At 63.3% G+C, this 27648-nt stretch overlaps 3 protein-coding genes across 3 annotated transcripts; 1 reads left to right on the top strand and 2 right to left on the bottom strand.

Annotated features, from left to right (window-relative positions):
- The first annotated feature begins 5222 nt into the window (after positions 1–5222).
- BOLA3 (bolA family member 3) lies at positions 5223–6638 on the top strand. Its single transcript, XM_059870609.1, has 4 exons — positions 5223–5302; positions 5750–5873; positions 6089–6177; positions 6506–6638. Exons 1-4 carry the CDS (start codon positions 5273–5275, stop codon positions 6569–6571), a joined length of 309 nt encoding a protein of 102 aa, XP_059726592.1. The 5' UTR covers positions 5223–5272; the 3' UTR covers positions 6572–6638.
- A 1179-nt stretch (positions 6639–7817) lies between these two features.
- Positions 7818–11608, bottom strand: LOC132339831 (basic proline-rich protein-like). The gene is made up of 5 exons (XM_059870349.1): positions 11380–11608; positions 9699–10183; positions 9523–9618; positions 9374–9445; positions 7818–9290 (listed from the first exon to the last, which is right to left on the bottom strand). The coding sequence occupies exons 1-5, from the start codon at positions 11606–11608 to the stop codon at positions 9039–9041; spliced, it is 1134 nt and encodes a 377-aa protein (XP_059726332.1). The 3' UTR covers positions 7818–9038.
- An 890-nt stretch (positions 11609–12498) lies between these two features.
- On the bottom strand, positions 12499–26796 carry FER1L5 (fer-1 like family member 5). The gene is made up of 49 exons (XM_059870348.1): positions 26712–26796; positions 26519–26574; positions 26351–26442; positions 26163–26271; positions 25960–26091; positions 25748–25876; positions 25610–25660; positions 25457–25507; positions 25278–25308; positions 24958–25073; positions 24726–24879; positions 24344–24423; positions 24167–24235; positions 24030–24073; positions 23841–23917; positions 23682–23758; positions 23036–23149; positions 22806–22950; positions 22183–22307; positions 22002–22093; positions 21349–21532; positions 21071–21223; positions 20727–20840; positions 20462–20625; positions 20047–20333; positions 19730–19920; positions 19402–19575; positions 19124–19202; positions 18690–19018; positions 18290–18448; positions 18101–18199; positions 17327–17753; positions 17135–17223; positions 16992–17033; positions 16756–16911; positions 16441–16554; positions 16209–16364; positions 16034–16125; positions 15529–15699; positions 15044–15192; positions 14605–14744; positions 14210–14298; positions 14036–14131; positions 13690–13831; positions 13490–13589; positions 13054–13367; positions 12871–12980; positions 12660–12798; positions 12499–12588 (listed from the first exon to the last, which is right to left on the bottom strand). The coding sequence occupies exons 1-49, from the start codon at positions 26794–26796 to the stop codon at positions 12499–12501; spliced, it is 6378 nt and encodes a 2125-aa protein (XP_059726331.1).
- Between the last annotated feature and the right edge of the window lie 852 nt (positions 26797–27648).

Genomic DNA, 27648 nt, shown 5'->3' with positions numbered 1-27648 from the left:
ATGGTGGGCCAGGTGTGTGATCATGGTGCTCAGCCAGGTGTGTGATCACGGTGCTCGGCCAGGTGTGTGGTCATGGTGCTGGACAGGGTGCTCGGCCAGGTGTGTGGTCATGGTGGGCCAGGTGTGTGGTCATGGCCAGGCTGCTCGGACATGGCGTGTGGACATAAGTGCTCGGACACGGTGCTCGGTCACACAGCGTAGACGCGGCGCTCGGACTCGGTGCTCAGGCTCAGTGCTCAGCCACAGGTCATGGACATAGCGTGGTCATGGACATGGTGCTCGGTCATGGTGCTCGGCCACAGGTCATGGACATAGCGTGGTCATGGACATGGTGCTCGGTCATGGTGCTCGGCCACAGGTCATGGACATAGCGTGGTCTTGGACGTGATGCTCAGGAACGGTGCTTGGCCACTCCTTGTGGACACGGTGCTCAGCCATGGTGCTCAGTGCGGTGCTCGGACGTGGTGCGTGGATGTGGTGCTTGGTCCCAGTGCTTGGCCACTCGTGGTGGACGTGGTGCTCAGACGTGGTGCTCGGACATGGTGCTTGGACATGGTGCTTGGACATGATGCTTGGTCCCAGTGCTTGGCCACGCATGATGGACGTGGTGCTTGGACATGATGCTCAGACACGGTGCTTGACCGCGGTGCTTGGACATGGTGTGTGGACATGGTGCTGTGTTTGGTGCTTGGACTTGGTGCATGGACATGGTGCTTGGGCATGGTGCTCTGCTGTGGTGCTCGGACATCGTGTGTGGACGTGGTGCTTGACCCCATGCTTGGACATGGTTCTCAGACATGGTGCATGGCCGTGGTGCTCGGGCATGGTGCTCAGCCATGCCACCATGGACGTGGTGCTCAGCCGTGGTGCGTGGACATGATGTGTGGACAGTGCTTGACTGCAGTGCTCGGACATGGTGCGTGGCCATGGTGCTCGGGCACGGTGCTCAGCCATGCCACCGTGGACGTGGTGCTCGGACATGGTGCTCAGACATGTGTGGACATGGTGCTCAGACATGTGTGGACATGGTGCTCAGACATGTGTGGACATGGTGCACGGACCTGGTGCTTGAACATGGTGCTCAGACATTGGTTTTTGGACATTGGTGCTCGGACATGCTGAGTGGACATGGTGCTTGGGCACTGGTGCTTGCAGATGGTGCTTGGACGTGGTGAGTGGACATTGGTGCTCGGCCATGCGCTGTGGACGTGGTGCTTGGACAGGATGGTGGACACGGTGCTCAGACGTGGCACATGGACCCGGGTGCTCTGCTCGGTGCTTGGACTCAGTGCTTGGCCATGGCTCCTGGACCCGTGCTCTGCCGTGGTGCTCGGCCACGATGGGATTTGACCACGTGTTGTGGACATGGTGCTTGAGCGTGGTGCTGATGGTGGTGCTCAGGCGTGGACACGGCACCTGGCCACCCAGCCCGGACACGGTGCTCAGCCACCTGTGTGGGCATGGTGCTGAGCTGGGCTGTGTGGACACAGCGCTCGGCCAAGGGGCTTGGACACGGAGCATGGACAGGGTGGTTGGGCACAGAGCATGGACACGGTGGTTGCCCAGAGCATGGACAGGGTGGTTGGGCACGGAGCATGGACAGGGTGGTTGGACACGGAGCATGGACACGGTGGTTGCCCAGAGCATGGACAGGGTGGTTGGGCATGGAGCATGGACAGGGTGGTTGCCCACCCTGCACAGGCACGGAGCACAGACTTGGTGGTTGCCCAGAGCATGGACACGGTGATTGGGCACGGAGCATGGACATGATGGTTGGGTTGCCCACCCTGCATGGGCATGGCACACAGTTTGGTGATGCTCGGGCACCGGGCACCCCCAAGGCACCACCTGGCCAACCCTGTGCTCCTGGTGCTGAGCACTGCACCAGCACCACGTCCATCCAATGTCCATCCCGTGTCCATCCCATGTCCATCCCATGTCAATCCCGTGTCCATCCCGTGTCCATCCCATGTCCATCCCGTGGCCATCCCGTGTCAATCCCGTGTCCATCCCGTGTCCATCCCGTGGCCATCCCGTGTCAATCCCGTGTCCATCCCGAGTCCATCCCGTGTCCATCCCATGTCAATCCCATGTCCATCCTGTGTCCATCCCGTGTCCATCCCGTGTCCATCCCATGTCAATCCCGTGTCCATCCCGTGTCCATCCCATGTCCATCCCGTGTCCCCCGTGTCCATCCCGTGTCAATCCCGTGTCCATCCTGTGTCCATCCCGTGTCAATCCCGTGTCCATCCCGAGTCCATCCCGTGTCCATCCCATGTCAATCCCATGTCCATCCTGTGTCCATCCCGTGTCCATCCCGTGTCCATCCCGTGTCCAGCACCGTGTCCAGCCCTGTCCAGGCTCCCGCAGCTCCTCGCTCTCATCCCCTCCCGCCTCCCCCAGCTCCTCCCGCCTCTTTCTTTTCCCCTTCTCCTTTTTTTGGGTTGATTTTCCTTTTTTTGGGGTTTCTTGGTGCTACTTCCCCCCCGCGCCCCCCAGCAGATACCTCAGCCCCCAGCCCCGGGTGCAGCTTGTCCGGGATCAGGGATCCTCTCCCGCATTTCTGGGATCCTCTCCCGCATTTCTGGGATCAGGGATCCTCTCCATTTTCCATCCTTTTCCCTTTTCCCTTTCCCACCCGGGTTTTCCCCATTTCTGCGCCTCCTTCAGGGATTTTCGACCCCGCCGCAATTTCCTCATTTGGGTTCCGGGAGCGAGGAGGGGTTTTGGGTCAGTGGGATTTTTTATTTTGCAACTGTTATTTCATTTTATTTTATTTTATTTTATTTTATTTTATTTTATTTTATTTTGAAATTTTTTTTTTTAAATTCTGTTCTATTTTATTTTGTTTTACTTTATTTTGGAAATTCTATTTTTTTTTTTACTTGATTTGACTTGATTTCATTTGATTTGGAAATTTTATTTTATTTTATTTTATTTTATTTTATTTTCTTTTGTTTTGTTTTATTTTGAAATTCTTTTTTAAAAATTCTATTCTATTCTATTTTGTTTTATTTTATTTTGGAAATTCTATTTTTTTTTTACTTGATTTGACTTGATTTCATTTGATTTGGAAATTTTATTTTATTTTATTTTATTTTATTTTATTTCATTTCATTTCATTTCATTTCATTTTTAAATTCTTTTTTTTTTTAATTCTATTCTATTTTATTTTGGAAATTCTATTTTTTTTTTTACTTGATTTGACTTGATTTCATTTGATTTGGAAATTTTATTTTATTTTATTTTATTTTATTTTATTTTATTTTATTTTATTTTATTTTATTTTTATTTTATTTTATTTTTTTGCACCATGCAATTCCAAATTTACAACCCAAGTGTTGTTTCTTCTGGGATCCAGGAATTTGGCCGGAGGTGGGGCGGCTCTTCCGGCGCTTTTTGGGAATTTTTGGGGATTTTTTGGGGATTTTTTTTCCTGGGGTGTTCCAGTGGTTTTTTGGGATTTCTTTTCAGATTTTTTCTGGGGCATTCCAGTGGTTTTTGGGATTTTTTTTTTTTTTTTTGGGTGTTCCAGCAGTTTTTTTGGGGATTTTTGGGGTGTATTCTGGCGCTTTTTGGGATTTATTTTGGGATTTTGGGGGGATTTTTTTTGGCGTCTTCCAGCATTGTTTGGGATTTATTTTGGGATTTGTTTGGTGGGTATTCTGGTGTTATTTGGGATTTATTTTGGGGGTTTTTGGGGGGTTTGTCTTGGGGTATTCCGGCATGGTTTGGGATTTATTTTGGGATTTTTTGGGACTGTTCCGGCGTTATTTGGGATTTATTTTGGAATTTTTTTGGGGATTTTTTTTTGGGGTGTTCTGGCGCTTTGTGGGATTTATTTTGGGATTTCTTTTGGGATTTTTTTGGGCTGTTCCAGCATTATTTGGGATTTGTTTTGGGGTTTTTTTGGGGATTTTTTTGGGGTGTCCTGGCGCTTTGTGGGATTTATTTTGGGAATTTTTGGGGGATTTTTTCTGAGGTGCTCCAGCATTATTTGGGATTTTTTGGGGGGGGTATTTCGTCGCTTTTTGGGATTTCTTTTGGGATTTTTTGGGGCTGTTCCGGCGCTTTTTGGGGTGTTCTGGGGACGGCGGCAGCTGCGGGGGAGGCACCGGGGGGTCCCAAACCCTCTGGGGTTCCTGGCTGGGCTCGGCTCTGGGGTTACTTGAAATGAAGTTTCGGGGCGGATCGAGGAGCGGTAGAATTTTTTCCCACGTCTCAAGGCAATAGGATTAATTAATTAATGAATTAATTAACATGTAATTAAACTGTAGATACTCCTAGGACAGGAAATCGATGCCGATAATTTTATTTTGTATCATTTTCCCTTTCTCTCTGTGTTGTTTTACCCCCTTTTCCCTCCTTTTCTTTCCCCCAATGTTTCAATAAATTTATTTTTTAGGATTCCTAAAAATCGCAAGTTTGGATCCTCCCCTCCAGTTTTGGTTTTGTTTTTTTGGGGTTTTTTTGTTCTGTTGTTGTTTATTTTTAATTTGTATTTTATTCTGAGTTGGGCTGTGTTATTATTCCCGATACCTTTAAAATATTGTGGGTGTTTTAATAAATTTTATATTTATTTTTTGCACTCAACACCAGGCTCGGCTGCAATTCCTGTGGGATTGGGGTTTGTGTGGTTTTGGGGGTTTTGGGGGTTGGGGTTTTTGGGATTGGGGGGGTCTGGGAGTGGGAATTTGGGACAGGATTGGGGTTTGAGGTTGGGGTTTTTGGAGTTGGGGTTTTTAGGATTGGGGGTCTGGTAGTGGGAATTGGGAGCAGTATTGGGGTTTGGGGATTGGGATTTTTGGGGTTTTTGGGGTTGGGGGTCTGGATGGGGTTCTGGGTATGGGAATTGGGGGTCCTTTGGGGGGGGGGATCAGGGTTGGGGCTCCATCTATGGGATGAGAGGGGGGATGGGATCCTTTTGGGGGTCGGGATGGGACCCTGGATATGGGAATGGAGTGGGGGGAGGATGGGACTTTTGTGGGGTCAGGAGGGGAACCTATATGGGGTCAGGAGGGGGCTTTTTATGGGGTCGGGGGGGTCTTTTTGGGGTCAGGAGGGGACCCTTGGTGGGGACCCTTTGGGGGGCGTCGGGGGGGGGTGTGTGTGTGTGTGTGTGTGTGTGTGTGTGTGTGTGTGTGTGTGTGTGTCTCTCCTGGTCCTCCGAGCCACCAGGGGGCGCTCGTGGGGCGCAGCGCTGGCCCCGCCCCTTTTGTCACCGGCGCGCTCTGATTGGCTGAGCCGGAGGTGACCCCGGCGCGCCCCCGGGATGGCGGCGGCGGGGCTGAGCCGGGGCCCGGTGAGTGTCCGTCAGTCCCCTGTCCCTCTGTCCTTGTCCCCGTGTCCCTCCCCCTGCTCGTGCTGCCCTCCCGGTCCGTTTCCCCCTGTGTCCCCCCGGTGCCGGTAACCGCGGCCCGCGCTCCCTCCCGGTGTCCGTCCCCGGGCCCCGTTCCCCACCGTCTCCCGGTGTTCCCCCGTTCTTGTACCGCTCCCGGTGCTTCCGCTCCTCGCAATGTCCCCCCAGCACAGGTAACCCCCCCCCCCCCGCCCCATCCTCCGGTGATGGCAGCTCCCGTTCCCGCCCCTCCTTCTCCCGGTTCGCCCGCATCTCCCGGGGTTCCGCAGCTTCTTGTGCCCCTCTCCGGTGCCGGCAGCTTCTATTTCCCTTTCCCCTCCGCTCCGCTCCCCCCGTTCCCGGGGCTGTTTTTGGGGTCCCCCCGGGGCTCTCAGGGCCGTTTCCCCCCAGCTGTTCCTGCGCTGCCGCTCCTGGCGGGGTCTGGCCTCCGGTACCGACGGGGAGTCGCGCCTGGCGCGGCTGCTGCGGGAGAAGTTCCCGCGGGCCTCGGCCATCAAGGTGGTGGACATCTCAGGTAGGGACCCGCTCCTGCTGGGCCTAAACCTGCCCTTGGTTGCCCTAAACCCGCTCTTGGTTGCCCCAAACCCAGTTTTTTTTAAACCCGGTCAGTCTCCAGCCCCCCCGGGCTGCGGGGACCCCCAGACAGGGCAGGAGTGTGAGGGTGCTCAAGCCTTGACTTTAACTGACTTTAATTGATTTTAATTGACGTTAATTGTCCCGGGTTCCCAGGAGGCTGTGGTGACATGTATGAGATCCACGTGGAGTCGGAGGAGTTCCGGGAGAAGCGCCCGGTGCAGCAGCACAGGATGGTGACCCAGGTGTGGGGAAGGGGGAGAGGGAATGGGAGAGAACAGGGGAGAGAGGATGGAGAGAGGGAAAGGGAACAGCTGGAACTGGGGAGAGGGGATGGGAAAGAGGGAACGGGGGAGAGGGAGGGATTGGGAGAGGGAGTGGAGGAGAGGGAGTGGGGGTGAGGGAATGGGACAGAGGGGATGGGAACAGCTGGAATGGGTGTGAGGGAATGGGAGAGAGGGGCTGAGGGTGCAGCAGCCCTGGCTGTGGGGCTGTGGCTGCACCCCTGGCTGTGCCTGCCGGCTGAGGCTGCTCCAAGGCCAGAGCTGCCCCTGAACCGCGCTTGCCCCGCAGGCGCTGAGCGAGGAGATCAAGCACATGCACGGCCTGCGCATCTTCACCTCGGCCCCCAAGGGCTGAGCCTGCCCCGGCCCCAATAAAGAGCTCCAGGAGGGGCCCAGGGCTGCCCCCCTGGCTGTGAACCCCACCCCGTGCCGTGTGCTCAGTCCTGGGGATGGTTGTTGTTATTGTTATTCGCCTTGGAGCCCAAAAGGGCCCTTGCAGGAGGGTTTTGGAGGCCATGTTCTCAGAAGGGTCCTTGCAGGAGGGTTTATTCCCCAGCGGGAAGGGCTGAGGGAAAGGACTGAGGGGAGCAGACAGGGCTGAGGGAGCGGGAGGGAATGAGGGAGAGGACTGAGGGAGCGGGGAGGGCTGAGGGGACCGGGAAGGAATGAGGGAACGGGCTGAGGGAGCGGGGAAGGCTGAGGGGACCGGGAAGGAATGAGGGAACGGGCTGAAGGGACCGGGAGATTCACGGAACGGGAAGGAATGAGGGAGCGGGCTGAGGGAGCGGGGAAGGCTGAGGGGACCGGGAAGGAATGAGGGAGCGGGCTGAGGGAGCGGGGAGGGCTGAAGGGACCGGGAAGGAATGAGGGAACGGGCTGAGGGAGCAGGGAGGGCTGAGGGGACCGGGAAGGAATGAGGGAACGGGCTGAGAGGAGCGGGGAGGGCTGAGGGGACCGGGAGTTTCAGGGACCGGGAAGGAATGAGGGAGCGGGCTGAGGGATCGGGGAGGGCTGAGGGGACCGGGAAGGAATGAGGGAGCGGGCTGAGGGAGCGGGGAGGGCTGAGGGGAGCGCGGCCAGGCCGAGCCGGGCTACTCTGAGGGATCCCCGCCCGCGCCGCCAACTCTCGCGAGAGCTGCGGGGAAGCAGGAAAATCTCGCGAAGGGGGCGTGACCCTTCACTGGGCGTTGCCGTGTGACCACGCCCACTCAGGGGCGGGGCAAGAAATGAGGGCGGCAACCCCAAAAGTGGGGCTGGGACTCCAAAAGGTGAGCGCAGGTACCTCAAAAGTGGGGCTGGGACCCCCAGAATTGGGGCTGGCTTAGGGTTAACCCCGACCTCAAAGCCAGCCCCAACTGCAGCCCCTTCCTAAAGCCACAGCCCCAAACCAAACCCCACCTTTAAGCCTGACCTTACATTCAGCCCCCAATTTTTATTATTTATTATCCATTAAACAAAATCCATAATAAATTTCACATTTTTATATAAGGAATATTAATTAATATAAATAATATACATAATGTATAATAATATAAATTATAAATACTATTAAAATAATAAATTATATAATAAATTATAATAAATAATCAGTGCACGCCTGGTTTGTGCTGCCAGATTTTATTGAATTTTATTTATTTCAGAGCCCGGGGGACGCTTGAGGGGTCTCCGTCCGTGTCACACTGGGGGCACTGAGAAGGACTGGGGGGGCCCTGTGCCTCCAAACCCACAGAACAATTAAAGAATTGAATAATTAATCACTTGGAAAGCCCCCGGGTGTGACAGGGATGGAATCTCTGGCTGCCCCGCGCTCCAAATCCCAGGGGTTTGGGATTTGTTTGCATTTTTATCTCAAGTGTTTCTTGGGAGAGCAAATAGCAGCTAAATTATCAGCCAAATAATCAATCAATCAGCCAAATTACGATCTGTTAGAATTCATTTCTGACCATTTTCCTTTGCCTGGTGCCCCCAGACGCTCCAGGTCCATCCCCTCTGCCTCTGGGGGGTCTGGGAGGGCCCAGGGGGGTTCTCCCTCCCTAAGTTCACTTTTCATTTCTGTCCCCTCCCTTAACTGGGGGGGTCCGATGGTCCCCAAGTTCAGGGGTGGGGACCCCCAGCAGCCCCCAGGTGTGACAAGGACAGGCACAGCCCGGGGGGGGGTTGGGGCTTTGTGATTTGTTCGTGTTTTCACCTCAAATGACTCCTTGGGGGAGTCAATCTCAGCCAAAGCTTCCCACGAGTTGTAAAAGTAGATTTTTTTTTCCCCCACGAGTTGTAAAATTTGATTTTTGCAAAATTGGATTTTTTTTCCCCCCATCTGTTGTAAAATTGGATTTCTGTAAATTCTGATTTCCATTGCCCGGAGCCTGGGGGATGCTCAGGGGCTCTGGGGATGCTCCCCTGCCCCTCTCACCCCGCAGGATGCTCGGGGGGGGTCTCCACCCTTCTCACCCTTGAAGGACACCGGGGGGGGGTCTCTGTCCTCCCACCATTCCCGGGGGGTCTCTGGCCGCCTCTTTTGGGGTCTCCATTTAGGGGCACCGGGGGTCTCAGCCCTCCTCACCTCCCTCAGGTGGGACAGGCTCGTCTCTGGCTCCGGTCTCAGTCCTCCCCCGTTAAGGAAGGGCCCGGTGGTCCCGGTTCTCCCCCGTTAAGGAAGGGCCCGGTGGTCCCGGTTCTCCCCCGTTAAGGAAGGGCCCGGTGGTCCCGGTTCTCCCCCGTTAAGGAAGGGCCCGCTGGTCCCGGATCTCCCCCGTTAAGGAAGGGCCCGCTGGTCCCGGATCTCCCCCGTTAAGGAAGGGCCCGGTGGTCCCGGTTCTCCCCCGTTAAGGAGGGTCCGGTGGGCCCGGTTCTCCCCCGTTAAGGAGGGCCCGGTTCGGGGTTCGGCTCCACCCCGGTCCCGTGCGGGGATGAACGGGGGGTGTCAGATCATCTCCGCCCTCCCCCGTTACCGGGAGGGGCCGGCTTGTTTCAGTTCGTTTTTCATTTAATGAAGGGGGGAAGGGGGGAAAGGGGGGCGGGGGTCTCCGCAGCCCCACTGCTCCCCGGTTCGCGGGAACCGGGACTGTCTGCGCCCACTGTGGAGATAAGAGGGAGTCAGGTTATCTCCGGCCGCTTCCCGTTACCGGGAGGGGGCCGGATCCTCTCCGTGCGTGCTTACCGTGATGTGGGCGGGGGGTGGTCTCTGGAGCGGAGTGTCCGGTGGGGTCTCCGCACCCTTATCGCTCCTCCGCTGTTGGGGGGTGTCAGATCATCTCCGTCCTCCTTCCCTTACCGGGAGGGAGTCGGATCCTCTCCGCCCGTGCTTACCGTAATGTGTGCGGAGGCCGTCCCTGGAGCGGAGTGCCCGGTGGGGTCTCCGCACCCTTGCTGCTCCTCCGCTGTGGGGGCCGGGACCGTCTTCACCTGGGGGGGGGGGGTGGGTCAGATCATCTCCGTCCTCCCCCATTACCGGGAGGGGGCGGATCGGTTCCGTTCGTGCTCACCGTAATGTGCGCGGGGGCGGTCTGTGACCAGTGTTCATCGCTGTGGTTCCCCGGTGTCCACCGCTGCGATCCTCTGGTGTCCGGCCGCCCCGGTCCGGGGGCTCTGGCCGTTCCAGTGTCCACCGCTGGGATCCTCCAGGCTCCGGCCACTGCAGTGTCCACCGCTGGGATCCTCCGCTGTCCGCCCGCTCCGGGGGTCTCCGCCCGCTCCGTTCCGCTCCTCCGCCGCTCCCGATCCCGAACTGAGACGCTGCTCCCGCCACCCGCTTTATATACCGAGCCAGAGCCACGCCCCCGCACAGGACAGCCAATGGGGATTGGGAAAACAGCGTGGGGGCGGAGCAACCAACGGTCCACATTGTGAGCAAACAGAGGGGAGGCGTGACCAAAACACAGCCGAGCGATCTGATTGGTCAGGAGGGAAAGGTTTCCAAAGGGGCGTGGCCCGGGGGCAGGTGTAAGGGCGGGGTGGGGGCAGGGCCCGGCTAAAATCGAGATTTTGGGAGAATTTCCTGCTTGTTAATAAAAGATATTGTTATTTTTTCACTTCCATATCTTCATTTCTTCCCGCTGGAAATTAGAAATATTGGAAACTGGAATTGGTTTATTGGAAACTGGGATAACTGGAATCCTAAAGGAGGATTCCAGGACATTAAATTCAATTTTTAAATTTCTCTGACACCCAGATGACGACAGATTCCATGAATTCCACAGAATTCCATTGAATTCTTTACTTCCTTTTTCTACCTGTTGCCTCCCTGCTTGTTAATAAAAGACCATTATTTTTACACTTTCATCTCTTCATTTCTTCCCAGTGGAAACCGGAATTGGATTCTTGGAAATGGGGATTATTGGAATCCTAAAGGAGGGTAACTCACGCCATTAAGTTAAATTTTCATTTCAGTTTTCTCTGACACCAGGACGATGACAGACTCCATAAATTCCATGATGTCACAGCACCAGGAATGACGAAACCGAGGCTCTATTGTGACACGGCAGGCGTTCCACACCTGGTGGCACCCAGGGCAGCGTCATGACAACGGAACCTCATGGGACCAAGGGGTCCCAGCCCCATGGGAAGGGTCTCCAGGGGTCCCAGACCCATTTTGGGGGAGCTTGGGTTTACGAGGAGGAATCTCTGGGGGTCCCTCTCCCATTTCTGGTGGTCCCAGGCCCATGGGGAGGGGTCTCTGGGGGTCCCAGCCCCATTTCTGGGGTGCCCAGGTTTATGAGGAGGGGTCTCTGTGGGTCCCAGGCCCACAGGGAGGGGTCTCTGGGGGTCCCAAGCCCATTTTCGGGGTGCTTGCGTTTATGGGGTGGGGTCTTTGGTGGTTGCAGCCCCATTTCTGGTGGTCCCAGGCCCACGGGGAGGGGTCTCTGAGGGTCCCAGCCCCACTCTTGGGGGTCCAAGCCCCACTTCTGGGGGCGCTCTGTGATTTGTGCAGGTGGTGAGTGACGCATGGAGCCATCAAAGAACATCCACAGCACTTAATGTGATTTTTGCCAATTTTATTTTGTCCCTTACCTTTGGCAGGCCGGGGCGGTGGCCAGACCCCTCCGGTTTGGGGGGCCCGGCGTGGTCCCTCGGTGCCCCGGGTTGTCTGTCCTTACCTTTGCCGAGCCGGGGTTGCTGTCTGACCCCCCCAGTTTGGGGGGGCTGCCGCGTTCTCCATCCCCTTACCTTGGGCAGGCCGGGGCGGTGGCCGAGCCCCCGATCTGGGAGCCCGGCGTGGTCCCTCGGTGCCCCGGCGGTTCTCGGCCCTTACCTTTGCTGAGCCGGGGGTGGTGCCGGTGCCGGTGCCGCTCCCGTTCGGAGGGGCCGGTACCGAGAAGGCGGCGGCGAGAAAAGGCGCAAGGACGGCGAGAGCGGCGCATCGGTGGACCCCCGTCCCTCCCAGCCCACCCCCCATGACCGCCCCGTGCTGGGGCTCCGGGCTGGCAACACCGAGGGTTCGGCTGGTGCCGGGGCTGCTGGTTCCGAGGGCTCGGCCGGTGCCGGGGCTCCGGTGTTGGCGGCTCCGCTCTCCTCTGCCTCCTCCGCTCCGCTGCCGCCGCTGGGCCCGAACTGATCCCGCAGCGCTCGCGGCCCGTTTATATAGGCAGGTTTAGCTCCGCCCCCCTCACCCGCAGCCAATGGGAGCCGACTGCAAACAATGCGGGGCGGGGCATAGAACTGTTTGCTTTGTTGGGAAACAATGAGGGGTGGGGCTAGAGCGGGATGGAGTGATGTGATTGGCTAAGAGGGTGCCGGGAGGGCGGGGCCTGGGTGTACCGGGCCCGGGGGATGCTCTGGACGGTGTCCTCCTTCCCCCGGCTGGGCCCCGCGGTCAGGGCACTCGGCTGGGCCTCCCCCTCCACATCCCACCGTGACCCGGGACCGGGCGCAGAGGAGCCGGCGCTGCTCCCACCTCCCTCCCAGCCGCACTCCCCAGGGGTGTCCCCGTCCCGCCTGGGGGACCGTGGCTGGCACTGGGGTGGGGGCTGATGACGCTGTTGGGGTTAGGGCAGGAACTGGGGCTGAGTTTGGGAGCTGGAGCTGAACCTGGGCTGGAGTTAGGGCTGAATTTGGGATCAGGGCTGGGGTTAGAGTGTCCGTGCCCTCCCCAAGGCGCCAGAGACGGGGACGATGCTCCAGTGCTGTTTGGACACGGCTTTGTTCGGGAGGGAACATCCATGGGCAGCTCCCTCGGCATTCCACACGGGACAATCCCCTCCTGGCTGCAGAAGGCACCGAGGACATCCAGAGCAGCTCGGGATGGGGGGCCAGAGCCAGGAACTCGGGGAGCCGGGCAGCTCCTCCTCAGCGCTCCGTCAGGGGAGGCTTCGTGCCCGGCTGCTCCTTGGCCGGCAGGAGCTGGCGCGGGTCAGCCACCTTCACCTTGAGGGTGCCCTGCAGGGGAACACGGGGCAGTCAGGGCACGTTCAGGGGTGCCAGCAGGGTGTTTGTGGGGTGGTGCTGACCGGGAAGAAGGAATGGAGCAGCAGGAGCAGCAGGAGTGCCGCCAGCCCCAGGCCGAGCCACAGCAGGTAGCGCCAGCGGACGCCGTAGCGGACGAGGCTCAGCGGAGATGTCAGCCACAGGAACGAGGACTTGGGGCGCCTGAGGGGACACCGGGCTCAGCCACCGCCTGTCCCCGGCCCGCTGGCCCCTCCTGGCTCGCCCCGGGCTCACCTGGGCTCGGGCAGGGTCGGGTGCTTGTTGGGCTCCTCCCGGCCCTTCCCCACCGGCCGCTCCTCGGCCTCCTGCGCCGACAGCAGCTCCAGGCTGAGCTCCAGCTTCCCCTGCGGGGCGGTTGGATCTGTCCCTGCTGTCCCCCAGCCCCGTCTGGGTGTCCCCAACCTGTCCCCAACCTACCGAGAGCCGCTGGCTGCCTTCCTCGTGCATGGTGCAGGGCCACCAGCCCCGCGCCCTCCTCCTGCGGAACAGGTTCAGGGGCGGGCGCTGCCGCGCCGGGGCACGGCACCAGCGCCGGGAGAGCCGGGCCAGGGGGAGCCAGAGCCAGGAGAAGCGGGCCAGGGAGAGCCAGGCCCGGGAGAGCCGGGCCCGGAAGAACCGGGGCAGGGAGAGCCAGGCCCAGGAGAACCAGGGCAGCTCCTGAGGCGTGGCCCGGCACAGGCGGGCGCTGCGGGCCGGGCGGGGCAGCCGCGTCAGCTCCAGCTCCAGGATCCCTGCGGGACAGGGCAGGGGACAGCGCTGTCACCGGGGGGAGCTCCTTATCACCAATGGGTGCTCCCTGTCCCCTGTCCCCTGTCCCCTGCGGTGCCCCCCCGGTGGTGACACGGGCTCTCACCCAGCAGATCGTCCGCCTTGAACTTGTCATTGTCCCACACCTGCAGGATGAGCTTGGGCGGCACCTTCAGCAGCGTCTCATCCAAACTCCACACGTGCTCCTGCCCGGGGACACGGCAAGGTCGCACGTGTCCCTGGGCTGTGTCCCTGCTCTGTGTCCCCACTCTGTCCCCTCTCTGTCCCTCTCTGGCTGTCTCTGACCTTGCGGTGGATGGCGCAGAGCTTCTCGGCCGCCAGGAACTCGAAGGGGAACACGAAGCGCCAGTTGAAGGCGCCGCGGCCGTTCCGGGAGCGATAGTGGATGTCAGTGTGCTGCCGCTGCTCGGGGAGCCCGTCCAGCCACCTGCAGGGACAGCGCTGTCACCTCTGTGGCACCCCCCAGGGGACACTGCTGTCACCACTGTGCCCACGTGGATGGGGACACCCTGGGGTGACAGGGACCCTGGGGATGGCTGATAGGGACCCTCTGGTGACAAAGGACCTGCCAGGGGCACTGGGTGAGCAGGACAGAAGCTGGGGGGTGACAGGGGACACGATGGGGACACACCCGGACACGTAGATGTCACTCATGCGCTGGCCCAGCAGGTTGACGTCCCCAGGGTCCGTGTCCCGCACGTTCCACACCACGCAGCGCAGCTCATACCTCGGGAGGGGACAGGGACGGGTCACCTTCCACCCGGGGTGGCCCTGTCCCCACGGGGGTGTCCTGTCCCTCACTCACCCCTCGGCCTTGCGGGGGTCGATGTTCACGGGGGGCCCAGGGGGGCCGAGGCTGGTGGGGAAAATGTCCACCCACATCTGCACCTTGCCCTGGGGACAGCGGGACAGGGTGGCACCAGATCCATGTCCCCAGGTACCCCCCAGTGTCCCTCCTCTGTCCCCACGGCCCCAGGCTCCTCATCACCGCGGGGTCCCTTTGTCCCCCCAGCACCTGTCCTTGTCACCCCCTGGCCCCATCACCCACTCCTGGGCTCCCTGGCATCCACCCCAGCGTCCCCGTCCCTGCGATGTCCCCATCCCCACGTTCTCTGTCACCCCAATGTCCCCATCACCCCTGCCCGCCAGGTGTCGCTGTCACCCCCAGCCCGGTGTCGCTGTCCCTGGTGTCGCTGTCACCTGCTCCAGGCCGGGCTGGGCGCGGCTCTGCAGCCCGCGGGTCTCCAAGTGCTCCGGGACGAGCTCGCACAGGTTCAGCACGTGCAGGGCCAGGCGCTCCCGGGGGGCCCCGGCGTGTCGGGGCGGGGGGTGGCCCCGCTCTGTGACACCGACCCACCTGTCACCCACCCGACAGCCCCTCCACAGACCCCCCCCAACACCCCCAAATTACCCCAGACCCACCCAGATCCCCCAAACCCCCCCTCAGATCCCTGGAAACCACCTCAGACCCCCCCTAGACTTCCCCAAACCCCCACCAGACCCTCCCCACCTCCTCCCAAACCCCTCCAGATCCTCCCAAACCCCACCAGATCCTCCCAAACCCCTCCAGATCCTCCCAAACCCCCACCAGACCCTCCCCAGACCCCCCCCCACAAGCCCCCCCAGTCCCTCCCCTCACCGAAGTGGCGCAGCTCGAAGCGCTGCCCGCTCAGGCTCAGGGCGGTGCCCCCGCGGCTGAAGCGGGGCCCGGGCAGCCCCCGGGTGCCCGCCAGGAGCTCCAGGGCACGGCTGGGGCACAGCTGGTCCCGCCAGCACGCGGGGCCCGCGCTGGGGACAGGGCAGTGGCACCTCTGCTGGGAGTCACCCGTGTGCCCGCCCCCGGCCCTCTGTGCCATCCTCCTGTGCCCCCCAAACCTTCCTGTGCCCCCCAAACCTTCCTGTGCCCCCCATCCTGCCCCTCCTCGTGTCCCAAATCCCTCTCTGCCCACTCCGTGCCATCCTCCTGTGCCCCCCATGTGCTCACCGTGTCCCCTCCTGGCCCCCCTCCCAGGTCCCCGTGTCCCTCCCTGTTCCTCCCCGCACCCCCTCCCCATGTCCCCTCCCCGTGTCCCCTCCCTGTGTCCCCTCCCGGTGTCCCCTCCCTGTCCCCCCTGTGCCACGCACGTGTGGTACAGGGTGGGCAGCCCGCAGTGGGCACGGTGGTGGGACAGCAGCCGGTCCTCCAGGTCGATGGTGGTGCTGCCAATCTCCTGGTCAGGTGGCACCTTGTCGTGGTCCATGATTGTCACCCGCAGGTCCTTCTCCAGGGGGATGGTGGCCGTCAGCTCGAACATCCTGGTGGCAGCGGTGTCATCAGCCTGGGGCTGGCATGGGGACAGGGACCCTGGGGACAGGGGAGCTGGGGGCACGGGGACATGGCAGGACAGGGAGTGGGACAGCTGGGGACACGGCAGGACAGGGAATGGTTCAGCTGGTGGCACAGGGAGTGGGACAGGTGAGGACACGGGGACATGGCAGGACAGGGAGTGGGACAGGTGGTGGCACAGGGAATGGCACAGGGATCTGGTGGCACAACAGCACTGGGAATGGTGACCTGGTGAGCGCCCCCAGTGCCCCCTGGAGGTGACAGTGACACGGGCCACCCGCCCCGGGGGTGACAGTGCCGCACCTGCCAAAGACGGGCTCCAGGGTGTTGGGCACGTACTGGTCCCGCTGTCCCAGCGTCTTCTTGCCCAGCGCCACCCGCACGTAGGGATCGCTCTGGGGCACGGAGGGGACACCGCGGTGACACGGCCGCTCCGCCCCGCCCCGCCCGGCCCCGCGGGCGTCCCCGCTGTCCTCACCAGCCCGGTGACATCGCGGGGGGACAGGTCGAAGGCTCGCACGACGTAGACGCGCACCAGGCACGGCTGCGGCTGGCGGGGCGGCAGGCGCTGGAAGCAGCGCGGGCCGGGGGCGGCTCCGCCCTCCTCGGGCACGGGGTAGATGCGGAACAGCCCCTGAGAGACCCTCGGTGCCCTCCGGGGGTCCCGTCCCTCTGCCAGGGGGTCCCACGGGGAGGGGGGCTTCACCCACCTTGAAGCTGCCCACGGGCTCGGGGGCACGGCCGGGTTTGGAGAGGGGGAAGGTCTGGCAGAAATCCTGCAGCCCCTCGAACTCGGGCACCGCCTCCAGCTCGCAGCCGTAGATCTGCGGGGCAGGGCTGGCCTTGGATCAGACCCGGGGCTGCTCCCCACCGCGGGCCCGGCCCCTTCTTCATCCTTGTCCCATTTCCTCCTCATCCTCATCCTTGTCCCCTCCCCACCTTCATCCCTGTCTTTGTCCCCATCCTGTCCCTGTCCCCAGCTGTCCCTGTCCCTGTCCCAGTGCAGGTCCCAGGCTCTGGCTGACCTTCAGTCTGTCCCCGTTGGTTCCCCACGGGGATTTGGGGTCCTTGTCCTCCATGGACGCGTAGAATTTGCTCCACCAGTCTCTCTCTTCCTCCTCCTCCTCCATGTCCTCATCCTCGTCCTCACTCTCCTCCTCCTCCTCCTCATCTGCCTCATCCTGGTATGGAGCAGGAGGAGGTCAGCACTGGTGGCCCTGGTGGCATCCCATGTGCCACCTGTCCCCGTTCCTGTGCCCACCTCGTCCTCAGCCCGCTTGTTCCTGAGGTAGCCCAGCAGGTCCTGCAGGGAGCAAAGGGCTCTTGGGGAAACTGAGGCACAGGGCTGGGCAGTGCCAGCACCCAGCGGTGCCAGGGCTGTGCCAGGTGACCGGGGGGACTCACCTGAGCCATCCTGGCCGGGGCTGTGGCCAGGAACAGGGAACACCAGCGTCTGCAGGGGCTGGAGGAGCCGGGCACGGAAAGGAGCTCATCTGAGGGACACAGGGACAGCGGGGATGAGGGAGGGGACACCTGGGGTAGGGCAGGGATGGGACAGGTGGCACAAGGGACGGGCAGGGATGGAATGGGCAGTACCTGGCATTGACACAACCGTGTCAGAGCCATGGCCGGGCCTGCCGGAGCCCAGCAGCTGCTCCTGGCAGGGCGGGGGGCAGCGGTACCGGCCCAGCTCCCTGACGCTGGCCTGGCCCAGCAGCAGCCGCCGCTCGGTGCCCACGCGGTGCCAGAGCCGCAGGCGGATGGGCGGCACGAACCGCTCCTCCTCGGGCAGCGCCTGCGGGGACAGCGCGGGGACAGCCCGGTCACCCGCGGCCCCACCCGCGCCCGCTGCCCGCCCCCGTCCCGCCCTCACCAGGGTGAGCAGGAAGGCGTTGCTGGGGAAGTTGGGGTTGGCGGCCATGTCCTGGATCGGGGGGGTCCACAGGCTCTGCTCCCCCCACTGCAGCTCCAGCCGCGGCTCCCGCACGGCCCCGCGCAGCCCCCGCAGCCCCCAGGCCAGCACCTGGCGGGACACGCGGCTCCTGTCACCCGCGGGGCTCCCCTCGGTGGCCTGAAGGTGCTGTCCCCATCCGTGTCGCTGTCCCCACCCCTGTGCTGGCCTTGCCTCCTCCCCTGTGTGCCCGCTGTCATCTTCGCTCTTGTTCTTGTCTCTGTCCTGTCCCCTGTCCCTGTCCCCATCCCCAGGAGCTTCAGCTCTGCCCACAGCCTGTGCCATGCCCAGGCTACATCTCCAGTCTTGTCCCCATCCCACCTTTATCCCTGTCCCCATCCAATTCCCCGCTCCCTGCTTGTCCCCACCCTTCTCCCCGCGCTGTCCCTGCGCTGTCCCCTCCCGCAGGTGGCTCCCACCTCCAGCGCCACCCTCTGCAGGCGCGGCCGCAGCTCCTTGGGGATGCCGAACCCGTCCTTCCTCAGGGGCGGGAGGCTGAGAGGAGCCGGGGACCCGTCCTGCCGTGGGGGGGGACACACAGCGACAATGCCATCCCGGCCCTGAGCGCCCTCTGTGACACTCCTGTGTCACCGCTGTCACCGCCTCACCTCGGGCTCCCGCACGAGCTCGAAGGCCGCCAGCAGCTCCCCGGCCGGGCCCCGCGGCCCCCGCAGCGGGTGGGGCCGGAGCCGGGGCGGCTCCCGGAGCGCCGCGTCCAGCCAGACCCGCGGGGCGCACACACAGCGGCCCAGGAGCACCGCGGTGTCCTGCGAGGAGAGCCTGAGCCCGGGCTGGCCCAGCCGGGGTGTCCCTGCCCCTCCATCCCTGACGGCCCCATCTTTCCATCTCCGATCCCTGTCCTTCCATCCCCGAGCCCCTGTCCGTCCATCCATCCTGCCAACCCTCCATCCATGTCCCATCCATCCATCCATCCATCCATCCACGTCCCATCCCTCATCCATCCATCCCTCCCTCCCTCCCTCCCTCCATGCCTGGCGTGTCCCGTACCTGTCCCCGCTGGTCACACACCTCCACCACCACGGCCGGGGGGTCCTTCTGGACGCCTCGGGGGTCCCCGAACAGCGGCACCCGGGGGAACAGCAGCGTCTGCTCCCACTGCGGGTCCAGCACCCCACGCACCACCCTCGTGCTCTGGCTCAGGGACACGAAGGACACGTGCGCGGTGGCATCTGGGGACAGCGACACTGTCAGCGCCCCGGGCTGCAGGTGGGGTGGCACCCGGGGGTGGGGGGTCCCACCTATGGAGGTCCTGGCGCTGCCGGGCGCCAGATCCAGCGCCTGGAAGATGTAACAGCGGAGCTGGAAGCGGCCGGGCCCTGGGGACAGCCGGGGGTCAGGGGGGGCTGCGAGCCCCCGGCCACTCCTGACCCCTCCCGGTCTATCCCGGCTCCTCCCCGGTCCCTGCCGGTTCCCGGGCTCACGTTCGAAGGTGCAGAGGATGAAGGGGGGCGGCTGCTGCAGGGCCACCGCTGGACTGTCCTGGGCCAGCTCCTTGGCGTCCTGGGAGGGGACAGGGCTGGGCTGGGGGGACCCTGCTGTCCCCCTGTCCCATGTGCGACTGTCCCATCATGGCCCCGCTCCACAGGGCTCCATCCCTCCCTCTTCCCTCCCCTCCATCTCCCCTCCCTCTCCACACCTCCCGTTCCCTCGGTCCCTCCCGTTCCCCCCGGGTCCCTCGGTTCCCCGGCCCCGTTCCTACCGGGGCTCCCTGGAGCAGGAAGAGCGGTGCCACGGCCGCGGGCTCGGCGGGCACCAGGCTGCGCTGCCAGCGCCGCCGGCGGCACCGGGGACCGGCCGGGACCTTGGGCTGGAAGGTGCAGCCCCAGAAACACTCGGGCTGCCAGGCCTCGTCCTCCCACAGCTCCTCGGGGTCCTGGAGGGGACAGGGTGACACAGGGACAACAGCCCTGTCACCCCCCGGGCCTGCCACCCTCATCCCCATCACCCCAACTCACCACCCTCATCCCCCATCACACCCCATCCTTGTCACCTCTCTGTCACCCCCACCCTGCCACCTCCATCCCCACCGCCGTCCCTGTCCCCGTGTGTGTCACCAGGGTGCTGCAGGTGTCCATGTCCTGCTCCTGTGTCCAGCTGTCGCTGTCCCTTTGGCGGACCCGGACCCAGCGCCGACGCCGGAGGGTGTGACACTGCTGTCCCTTGCTGTGCCACGCTGACGGGGGGCTGCCATCCTCCGTGCCCACCCCGTACTGCCAACCTGCACACAGGGGTCAGCTCCTTCCCTGCCACCCTGTCCCTGCCACCGTGTCCCTGTCACCCCCATCCTGTCACCCCATCCCTGTCCCCCCCACCCTGCTGTGCCCACTGGGGACCCCCCACTCACCATCCTCATCCTCAGCCCCCTCCATGTCCACTTGCCAGTCACTGGTGACACGCCAGCCCTGGGGACATGCCACCTCCTCCTTCGGTGGCACCGCCACTCCCTTCTGCAAAACCAGGCGGGCGCTGAGCCGCGACACTCTGGTGTCACCCGCGCTGTCCCCACGCTGTCCCCCACTCACGGCGTCCGTGCTGGCCATGCTGGCCCAGCCCCCGCTGGGGTCTCGGCTCTGGTTCTCGTAGAGCTCCTCCAGCACCACGCTCCCCGCGCCCTCCGCCCGTGCCAGCACCCTGGGGACACCGGGGGACACGGCTGGTGTCACCGTGCTCCCTGTGACAGCACCCTGGGGACACCGGGGGACACGGCTGGTGTCACCGCGCTCCCCGCAGGGACAGGGGTGGCTGTCCCCTGGGCTCACCGCCGCGGCCGCTCCACGCTCCAGGGCCCGTCCCAGCGCCAGCCCTTGGGGGGCCGCAGCTCATCCGGGGGGGGCACGGCCCGGCCGGAGCTGTCGGAGAACGCGGGGCGCCCCAAAAGCCTCCGGGGCCCCCATTTCCCCAACAGCCGCGTCTGGTTCTCGAACTGCGGGGACACAGCGGCTGCCCTTAGTGGACACTGTGGGTTGCTGTCCCCTCCCATGCTGTCCCCACCCCTGTCCCTGCTGTCCCCTCCCCTGTCCCCACCATCTCGCTGTAGAAGCGCAGGCTCCCCCCGAGCAGCCGGACCAGCTCGCCGCTCTCGTCCACTCGCCCCAGCCACAGCCAGACCCGCACCTGGGCCTGGGTGTCCCCGCAGCCCTGCGGCACAGAGTGTGGCACAGTGTCACCCCGGGGCGGGGACACGCGGGGAGACAGACAGGGGACATGGGGATGTGCAGAGAGGGGACATGGGGGGACACAGAGTGGGGATTTGGAGGAGATGAGGGGACATGGGGCAGGGACAGAGGGGGCATGAAGGGGACAAGGAGGGACACCAGGGGACACCAAGGGGACACGGAGGGACAGCGGGGGACAGCGGGAGCTCCCACCAGGAACAGGGTGAGGATCCTCCCGCAGAGGCGGCCGCAGGCGCCGGGGCCGCGCGGGGAGTGCAGGACAGCGGTGGCGGGGACACGGGCTGAGGCCACCCGGAGCTGGCCCCGCAGCAGCCACAGCTGCACGTCGGGGACACCGGCCTGGGGCTGCAGGGACATGGGGACATGGGGAGAGGGGGTGAGACAGGAACTGCCCCAAAGTGACCCTGGACACACCCAACCTCAGCACGGTGGGATTTGGATTTGTCCCACTTTGGGGTTTTTGGTGTCACCTCCACGGCCAGCGCGGCCGCGCGCCGCAGCCACCCCTGGGCCACTGTCCCCAGGGTGTCCCCGTGCCGGCCATCGGCCCTGGCCTCGCGCTGCAGCCGCAGCAGGAGGCGGCGCCGGCAGCTCCGCAGCTGCTGGTCCAGGGCTGTCAGGGCAGGCTGCTCCTCCAGGCACTGCAAGGTGGCCCTGCAGGACCCAAATTAGCCCCAAATCACCCCAGAATTACCCCCAAAACATCCCAGAATCAACACAAAAATATCCCAGAATCACCACAAACACATCCTCGAATCAACTCAAAATTACCCCAGAATCACCCCAAAACCATCCCAGCCCAGGGTGGCCCTGCAGCGCCCAAAATCACCCCAAAACATCCCAAAATCCCCCCAAAATCCCCAGTTTCACCCCCAAAATTCTTTGCCCCAACAATTCCTTGATTTTCTCCCAAACACTCCATCCTCCCACGAAAAACCCCATTTCCACCTCAAAATCCCCACGTCCTCCTCATCCCATTTCCACCCCCTGTTGCCCTCCACAATGTCCCACTGTCCCCCAAAGTGTCCCAAATCCCCCAAATCCCCACTGCCAGCCCCGTTTGCCCCCCAGATTTGGGATCCCCCGGCCCCAAACCCCGATGCTGGGATTTGGGATCTCTCACTCGCAGTCCTGTTCCAGGTCCCGCAGCAGCTTCCTCCTGCTGTCCCTGGCGGTGTCCCCGCTGTGTCCCTGCAGCTTGGCCAGGTTCCTCTCCTGGGAACGGCCCCAAACTGTTCCCAAATGGATTTGGGGTCAATCCCACCCAGATTTGGGATCCTCCCCAGCCAGATTTGGGGTCTCACCAGGTGGTGGCACAGAGCCCGCAGGAGGTTCAGGCTGTCCCAGCGGTGTCCGGCGTCCTCCCACAGAGAGGTGACAGCAGCCACCGGTTTGTCCCCAAACCACGGCAGGTGGTGGTAGAGGTTCCCTAAATCCAGGAAAATTGGGAGAATTGGGGTCAGGACAGACCCAGCCCCACTGGGGCGGGGCGGCGGTGGCTTCCTGGGAGGTGTCATGGGATCATCCGAGATTCCCAAAGCGTCCCCTGATCCACAGGTGACATCGCCTGGGTGACACCCAATCCATGTCCCCAACACTCCAAAAACCCCTCAAAACACCCCAAAATTACCTCAGCCCAGGGTGTCCTAGCAGTGCCCCAAAACACCCCAAAGTAACCGAGAATCACCCCAAAACACCCCCAAACACCCTAAAATCCCCCCAGACACCCCAATACCACCCCAAATCACCCCAAACCTCCCAGTCCCTCCCACACATGCGAATCAAACCCCCCAATAACTACACTAATTAACCATTCCCAACAATGAATCACTCCCCCACCGTCTCACCGCCCCCTTCCCACGACCGGGCACGGGGGGCAGGGTGGTGACAATGGCACCGGTGCCACCCCGGCGCTGTCCCCGCTCACCGTCGAACACGGGCAGGGCCGGCGCGGTGGCGGCCGCGGCGCTGCCGATGCCCAGCTCCAGGCTCAGCGCCTCGGGGCCGCCTGGCACCGTGGTGGTCGAGTAGAAAACCCCACAGAGCCCCAGCTGGCAGCGGGGCAGGCGGCTCTGCGGCGAGGAGAAACCCCAAAAGCGCTCAGCTGGCCCCGCGGGGTGCAGGTGGCAGCAGCCCGTGGTGTCCCCGTGTCCCCACCTGTGCCCGCTCGGCGTCCACGGGGGCCACGGGGTCGCGCTGGCGCCCGGGCGGGGTCCCCATGTGGGTGCAGAGCTCCAGCAGCAGCCGGCCCCGATAAACCGGCCCCGAGTCCTGGGAAATGAGTCCCGGGTGTGGCGTGTCCCATGGCCACCCCAAATGTCCCATTGTCCCCTAAAGTCCTGCCCGAACAATTCCTGTTTTCCCTTAAGTGCCCCATTCTCTGTTATTCCCATCCCACTTTCACCCCATTCTCCATATGCCCACCCCATTTTCACCCCAAATGTCCCATTGTCTCCTAAAGCACTGCCCCCAAAATTCCTGTTTTCCCTCAAATGCCCTGTTCTCGTTTCCCATCCCATTTCCATCCAATTCTCCATTTCCCCACCCCATTCTCACCCCAAAAGTCCCACTGACCTTGAAAACATCCCAAATTCCCTTTCCCATTCCCCAAGCCCTCACTGACAAGCCCCACAACCCCATTTCCCCTCCAAACCCCCTATTTCCTCCTGCTTTGCCCCATTCCCACCCCAAACACCCCATGGCCCTCAGAAATCCTTCCTTTGCCCCAAAAACTCCCGATTTCCCCCCCAGGTGCCCCATTGCCCCCCTAAAATCCCCATTTCCCCCGAATCCTGCTCCGTACCCGGGCAGCATCTGGCCGGGGGCCGTAGAAGGGCAGGAAGCTGGGCCCGAAGGAGGGGAAGAACCCGGGGGTCCCCTCTGGGGGCAGAGAAAAGGGGGTTCAGGGTGGGCTCTGGCTAATGGGGACCCCAAAAAGGGACAGAAGGACAGCCCCGCTCACCCTCAAGCTCGTCAGGGTCCCGGGAGATTTGGGACAGCCTCAGGGTGGCCCTGCCCACGGTTTTGCTCCGGCACGACCTGGGGGGACACGGTCAGGGATCTCCCGAACGCGGGGGGCGTCCCCAAACCCGAGGAGTGTCCCCTAATCCCAGGGATGTCCCCCCAACCCCGCGGGGTGTCCCGCTCTCACCCACGCAGGATTTCCAGCAGGATCTCGTCACAGATGGGGGGCAGCTGCGGGGACAGAAGAGCGCCGAGTGTGACTGCGGAAATGGGGGCGTCCCCCTTTTTGGGGTGCCCCTGTTTGGGGCCGGGGGCGCTCCTCACCCGCAGGGGGAAGAACAAAACCTCGTTCCACTCGGGGCTGGCCTCGGCAGGCACCCCGCGGGTGCAGAGCTGCAGCGGGGACAGCTGTGAGCCCCCGAAAGGATCGGGCCTCCCCCAGGGCCCCCGAGCACCCCAAATTCCCTGCCCGGCGCCCCAAATTCCCTGCCCGGCGCTCACCGTCCTGCCCGCAAAGCCGACCCGCACCGACACCTTCAGCGAACCCGCGGCGCCGCCCAGGCACGGCCGCGCCGGCTCCGCTGCGCGGGGATGGAGAGCAGCGAGATTCTGGGGGGTCCCCGAATCCATCCCCACCCCAAATCCCCCCCGGTCCCCACTCTGAAGCAAGCAGGGGGTCCCCAAATCCACCCTTCACCCCAAATTCCCAGTGTTCCCACTCTGTGTGGAGCAGGGGGGTCCCCAGATCTGCCCCCACTCCAAACCGTGGTGTCCCCATCCCAATTCCCGGTGTCCCCACCCCAGTTCCCGATGTCCCCACCCCAGTTCCCAGTGTTCCTGCCCCAATTCCCGATGCTCCCACCCCAATTTCCGGTGCCCCCACCCCAATTCCCGATGTCCCCACGCCACATCCCGGTGTCCCCACCCCGCGGCAGGTCCTCGGCGCGGAACACGCGGATCTGCAGCGTGGTGGCACAGGGCGGTGGCCGCAGCAGGTTGGCCTCCACATCCTCGTCCCCCGCCGGCACCTCCTGCTCCTGGGGTGGCGGGAGGAGGTGACAGCGTGGGGACCCCCAGGAGGGATTTTGGGGCGCGGGGGAGGGCGAGACGCTCACCTGGGCGCGCTCGCCGGCGCGGCGCACCATGAGGCTGACCTGCAGGAAGCCCTGCGAGCGGCCGTCGCGGTGCCGCGGGTGCTGCAGGCTCAGCCACCTCCCGCTCAGACTGCGCCCTGCCCCGCCGGGGACACCGCCGTCACCTCCTCGGTGGCACCGCAGCCACCGCGGTGGCAGCGCAGGGCCCGCCTGAAACCTCCCCAAAACGCACGGTGCTCCCCCAAAATGAGCTTCAGCCCAGCTAGTGCTGGCGTGAAACGTCGCTCAAAATGTGGCACCCCAAAATGTGTCACCCAGTGCCACCCCACCCTTGTCATTACCTGGGGCAGAGTAGATGGTGCCAACATCGAGCTGTGGGAATGGCAAAGGGGGTGAGAATGCCCTGATAGCCCATTCCCAGACCCCATTCCCAGACCCCAATCCCAATCCCCTATTCCCAAACCCCATTCCCAATCCCAAACCCTATTCCCAAACCCAACCCCACTCCCCCACTCCTCACCTCGAAGATGCCGATGACGGGTTTGGTGCAGGCGTTTGGTGAGCGGAGCACCTGGGACAAGGAAAGGGACACGGCTGTCCCTGTGTCCTTGTGCTCCTGTGTCCCTGCTCCTATCCCTGTCCCTGTCCCCCCGGCGCCACCTCTCCGTCCCACCTGGATGTGGATGGGCTGTGCCACCAGCTGCTCCGGCGTCAGGCGGAAATTCTGGCAAAACACCTGACACCCAGAGAGGGGACAGTGAGGGCAGGCTGAGGGATGGTGGCAGTGCCCGTGTCCCCTCCGCAGTGTCACCTCGTTGAAGTAGGGGTTGTTCCCGCTGCGGCTGCGGCTGCGGAAGTTCTGCTTCCCGATCTGCACCTTCACCACGGGTTTGATGTCATTGCCCCGCAGCTGGCGGCCCTTGATGACCCTCACCCGGACCTGCGGGGTGGCACTGACATGGTGGCCGCAAGGGGACGTCACCCCCCTCCCCCCGGTTGCCACCGTGCCCGTTGGTGCCGTACCTGGAAATCCTCTTTCCTCTCATTGGGAGCCACCCCCGGTGGCTCCAGGGCCACCTGGCCGTGCATGGTGGTGACAGGGACGTCCTCGACCGCGCCACGCGGGTCGTGGTAGCAGCGGAGGGTGACAGTGCACTGCAAAGGGACAGTGACACGGGGACAGTGCCACCCCGGGGTGCTGTGGGGTGCTGTGGGGCTGGGCTCACCCCCGTGGGTCGGTCCCGGTGGTCCAGCAGTGGGATGTCCCTGACGGCCATCGGCAGGCTGGGGTTGGCCACCAGCTCGCCCAACGACACCGTGGTGGCACCCAGGTCACTGCAGGAGCGGGGGACACGATGAGGGTGGCCGTGGTGAGGGGGTGGCCGCAGGGTGTGCCCCCAGGGTTGGCACTCACCCCTGGGGCAGTGGGCAGTCCCCACGCCGCAGGCGCAGGCCCAGCGTGTCCGTGGCACTCAGGGGACACATGTCCAGCGGCCACACCAGCTCCTGAAGGGGGTGACACGGCTCAGGGGGGTGACCTCATGTCCCTGTGCCACCACAGGTCACCCCAGGGCCACCTCACCTCATTCCAGGTGAGGCTGCGCTCCTCGGGCACCACCTGGGTTCTCCTGGGGACACCTGTGTGGGACAGGAGGGGTGGTGGCACCTCAGGATGGGGACATGGGGCACTGGCCACATGCACGGGCAGCAAGCGTGGCCCTTGCCATGTGGCCGGTGCCAGTCGGTGCCATGGCATGTCCCCAACCCCACTGTACCTCGGAAGCTGACGGACAGCAGGACACCGGGACCGAAGCCGGTGGCCCCGGGAATGTGGGCGGCGACCACGTGGCACCGCAGCATGGCCACAGTGCACTGGCACTGGGGACGGAGCTGTCACCAGGGGATGCCACCAACGGGACACCCCCGAGGCGCTGTCACCAGGGATGGCTGCAGGTTTGTCACCAAGGGGGTGCCACCAATGGGCGACCCCCAAGGCGCTGTCACCGGTAATGACTGCAGGTTTGTCACCGGGGGTGCCACCAAAGTGCCACCCCCGAGGCTCTGGCACCGGGCGGCAGGTTTGTCACCGAGGGGCTGCCACCGCCGTGCCAGCCCCAGGTGCCACCAGCCCGCTGGCCAGCAGCACGGCGGTTGGCTCGCCGTGTCCGAGTGCCAACGGCGGGTGGCGGCGCGGGGACTGTCGCGCGGGCGGCTCTGTCACCGGTAACTGCGTCCCCGTGTCCCCACGCGGGACGCTCCGTGACCCCGCGGGAGCGCGCAGTGTCCTGTGCGGGGGCTGGATGAGCCTGGAGTGTCCTTTCCCGCGGGGACATTCCTGAGGACATCCCGGGGACATCCCAGGGACATTCCCCGATTCCCGCGGGTCCCTTCCCACGGGGACATTCCACGGGAGCGCGCCCGGCGCACGCGCGCTGAGGGGAGGCCGGGGAGGCGGGAGCGCGCCCGGCGCACGCGCGCTGAGGGGAGGCCGGAGAGGCGGGAGCGCGCCCCGCGCACGCGCGCTGAGGGGAGGCCGGAGAGGCGGGAGCGCGCCCGGCGCACGCGCGCTGAGGGGAGGCCGGAGAGGCGGGAGCGCGCCCCGCGCACGCGCGCTGAGGGGAGGCCGGAGAGGCGGGAGCGCGCCCGGCGCACGCGCGCTGAGGGGAGGCCGGAGAGGCGGGAGCGCGCCCCGCGCACGCGCGCTGAGGGGAG

Source organism: Haemorhous mexicanus, chromosome 30 (assembly GCF_027477595.1).
Source record: "Haemorhous mexicanus isolate bHaeMex1 chromosome 30, bHaeMex1.pri, whole genome shotgun sequence".
Taxonomy (NCBI): Eukaryota; Metazoa; Chordata; class Aves; order Passeriformes; family Fringillidae; genus Haemorhous; species Haemorhous mexicanus.
This window is presented reverse-complemented; position numbering and strand designations above follow the sequence as displayed.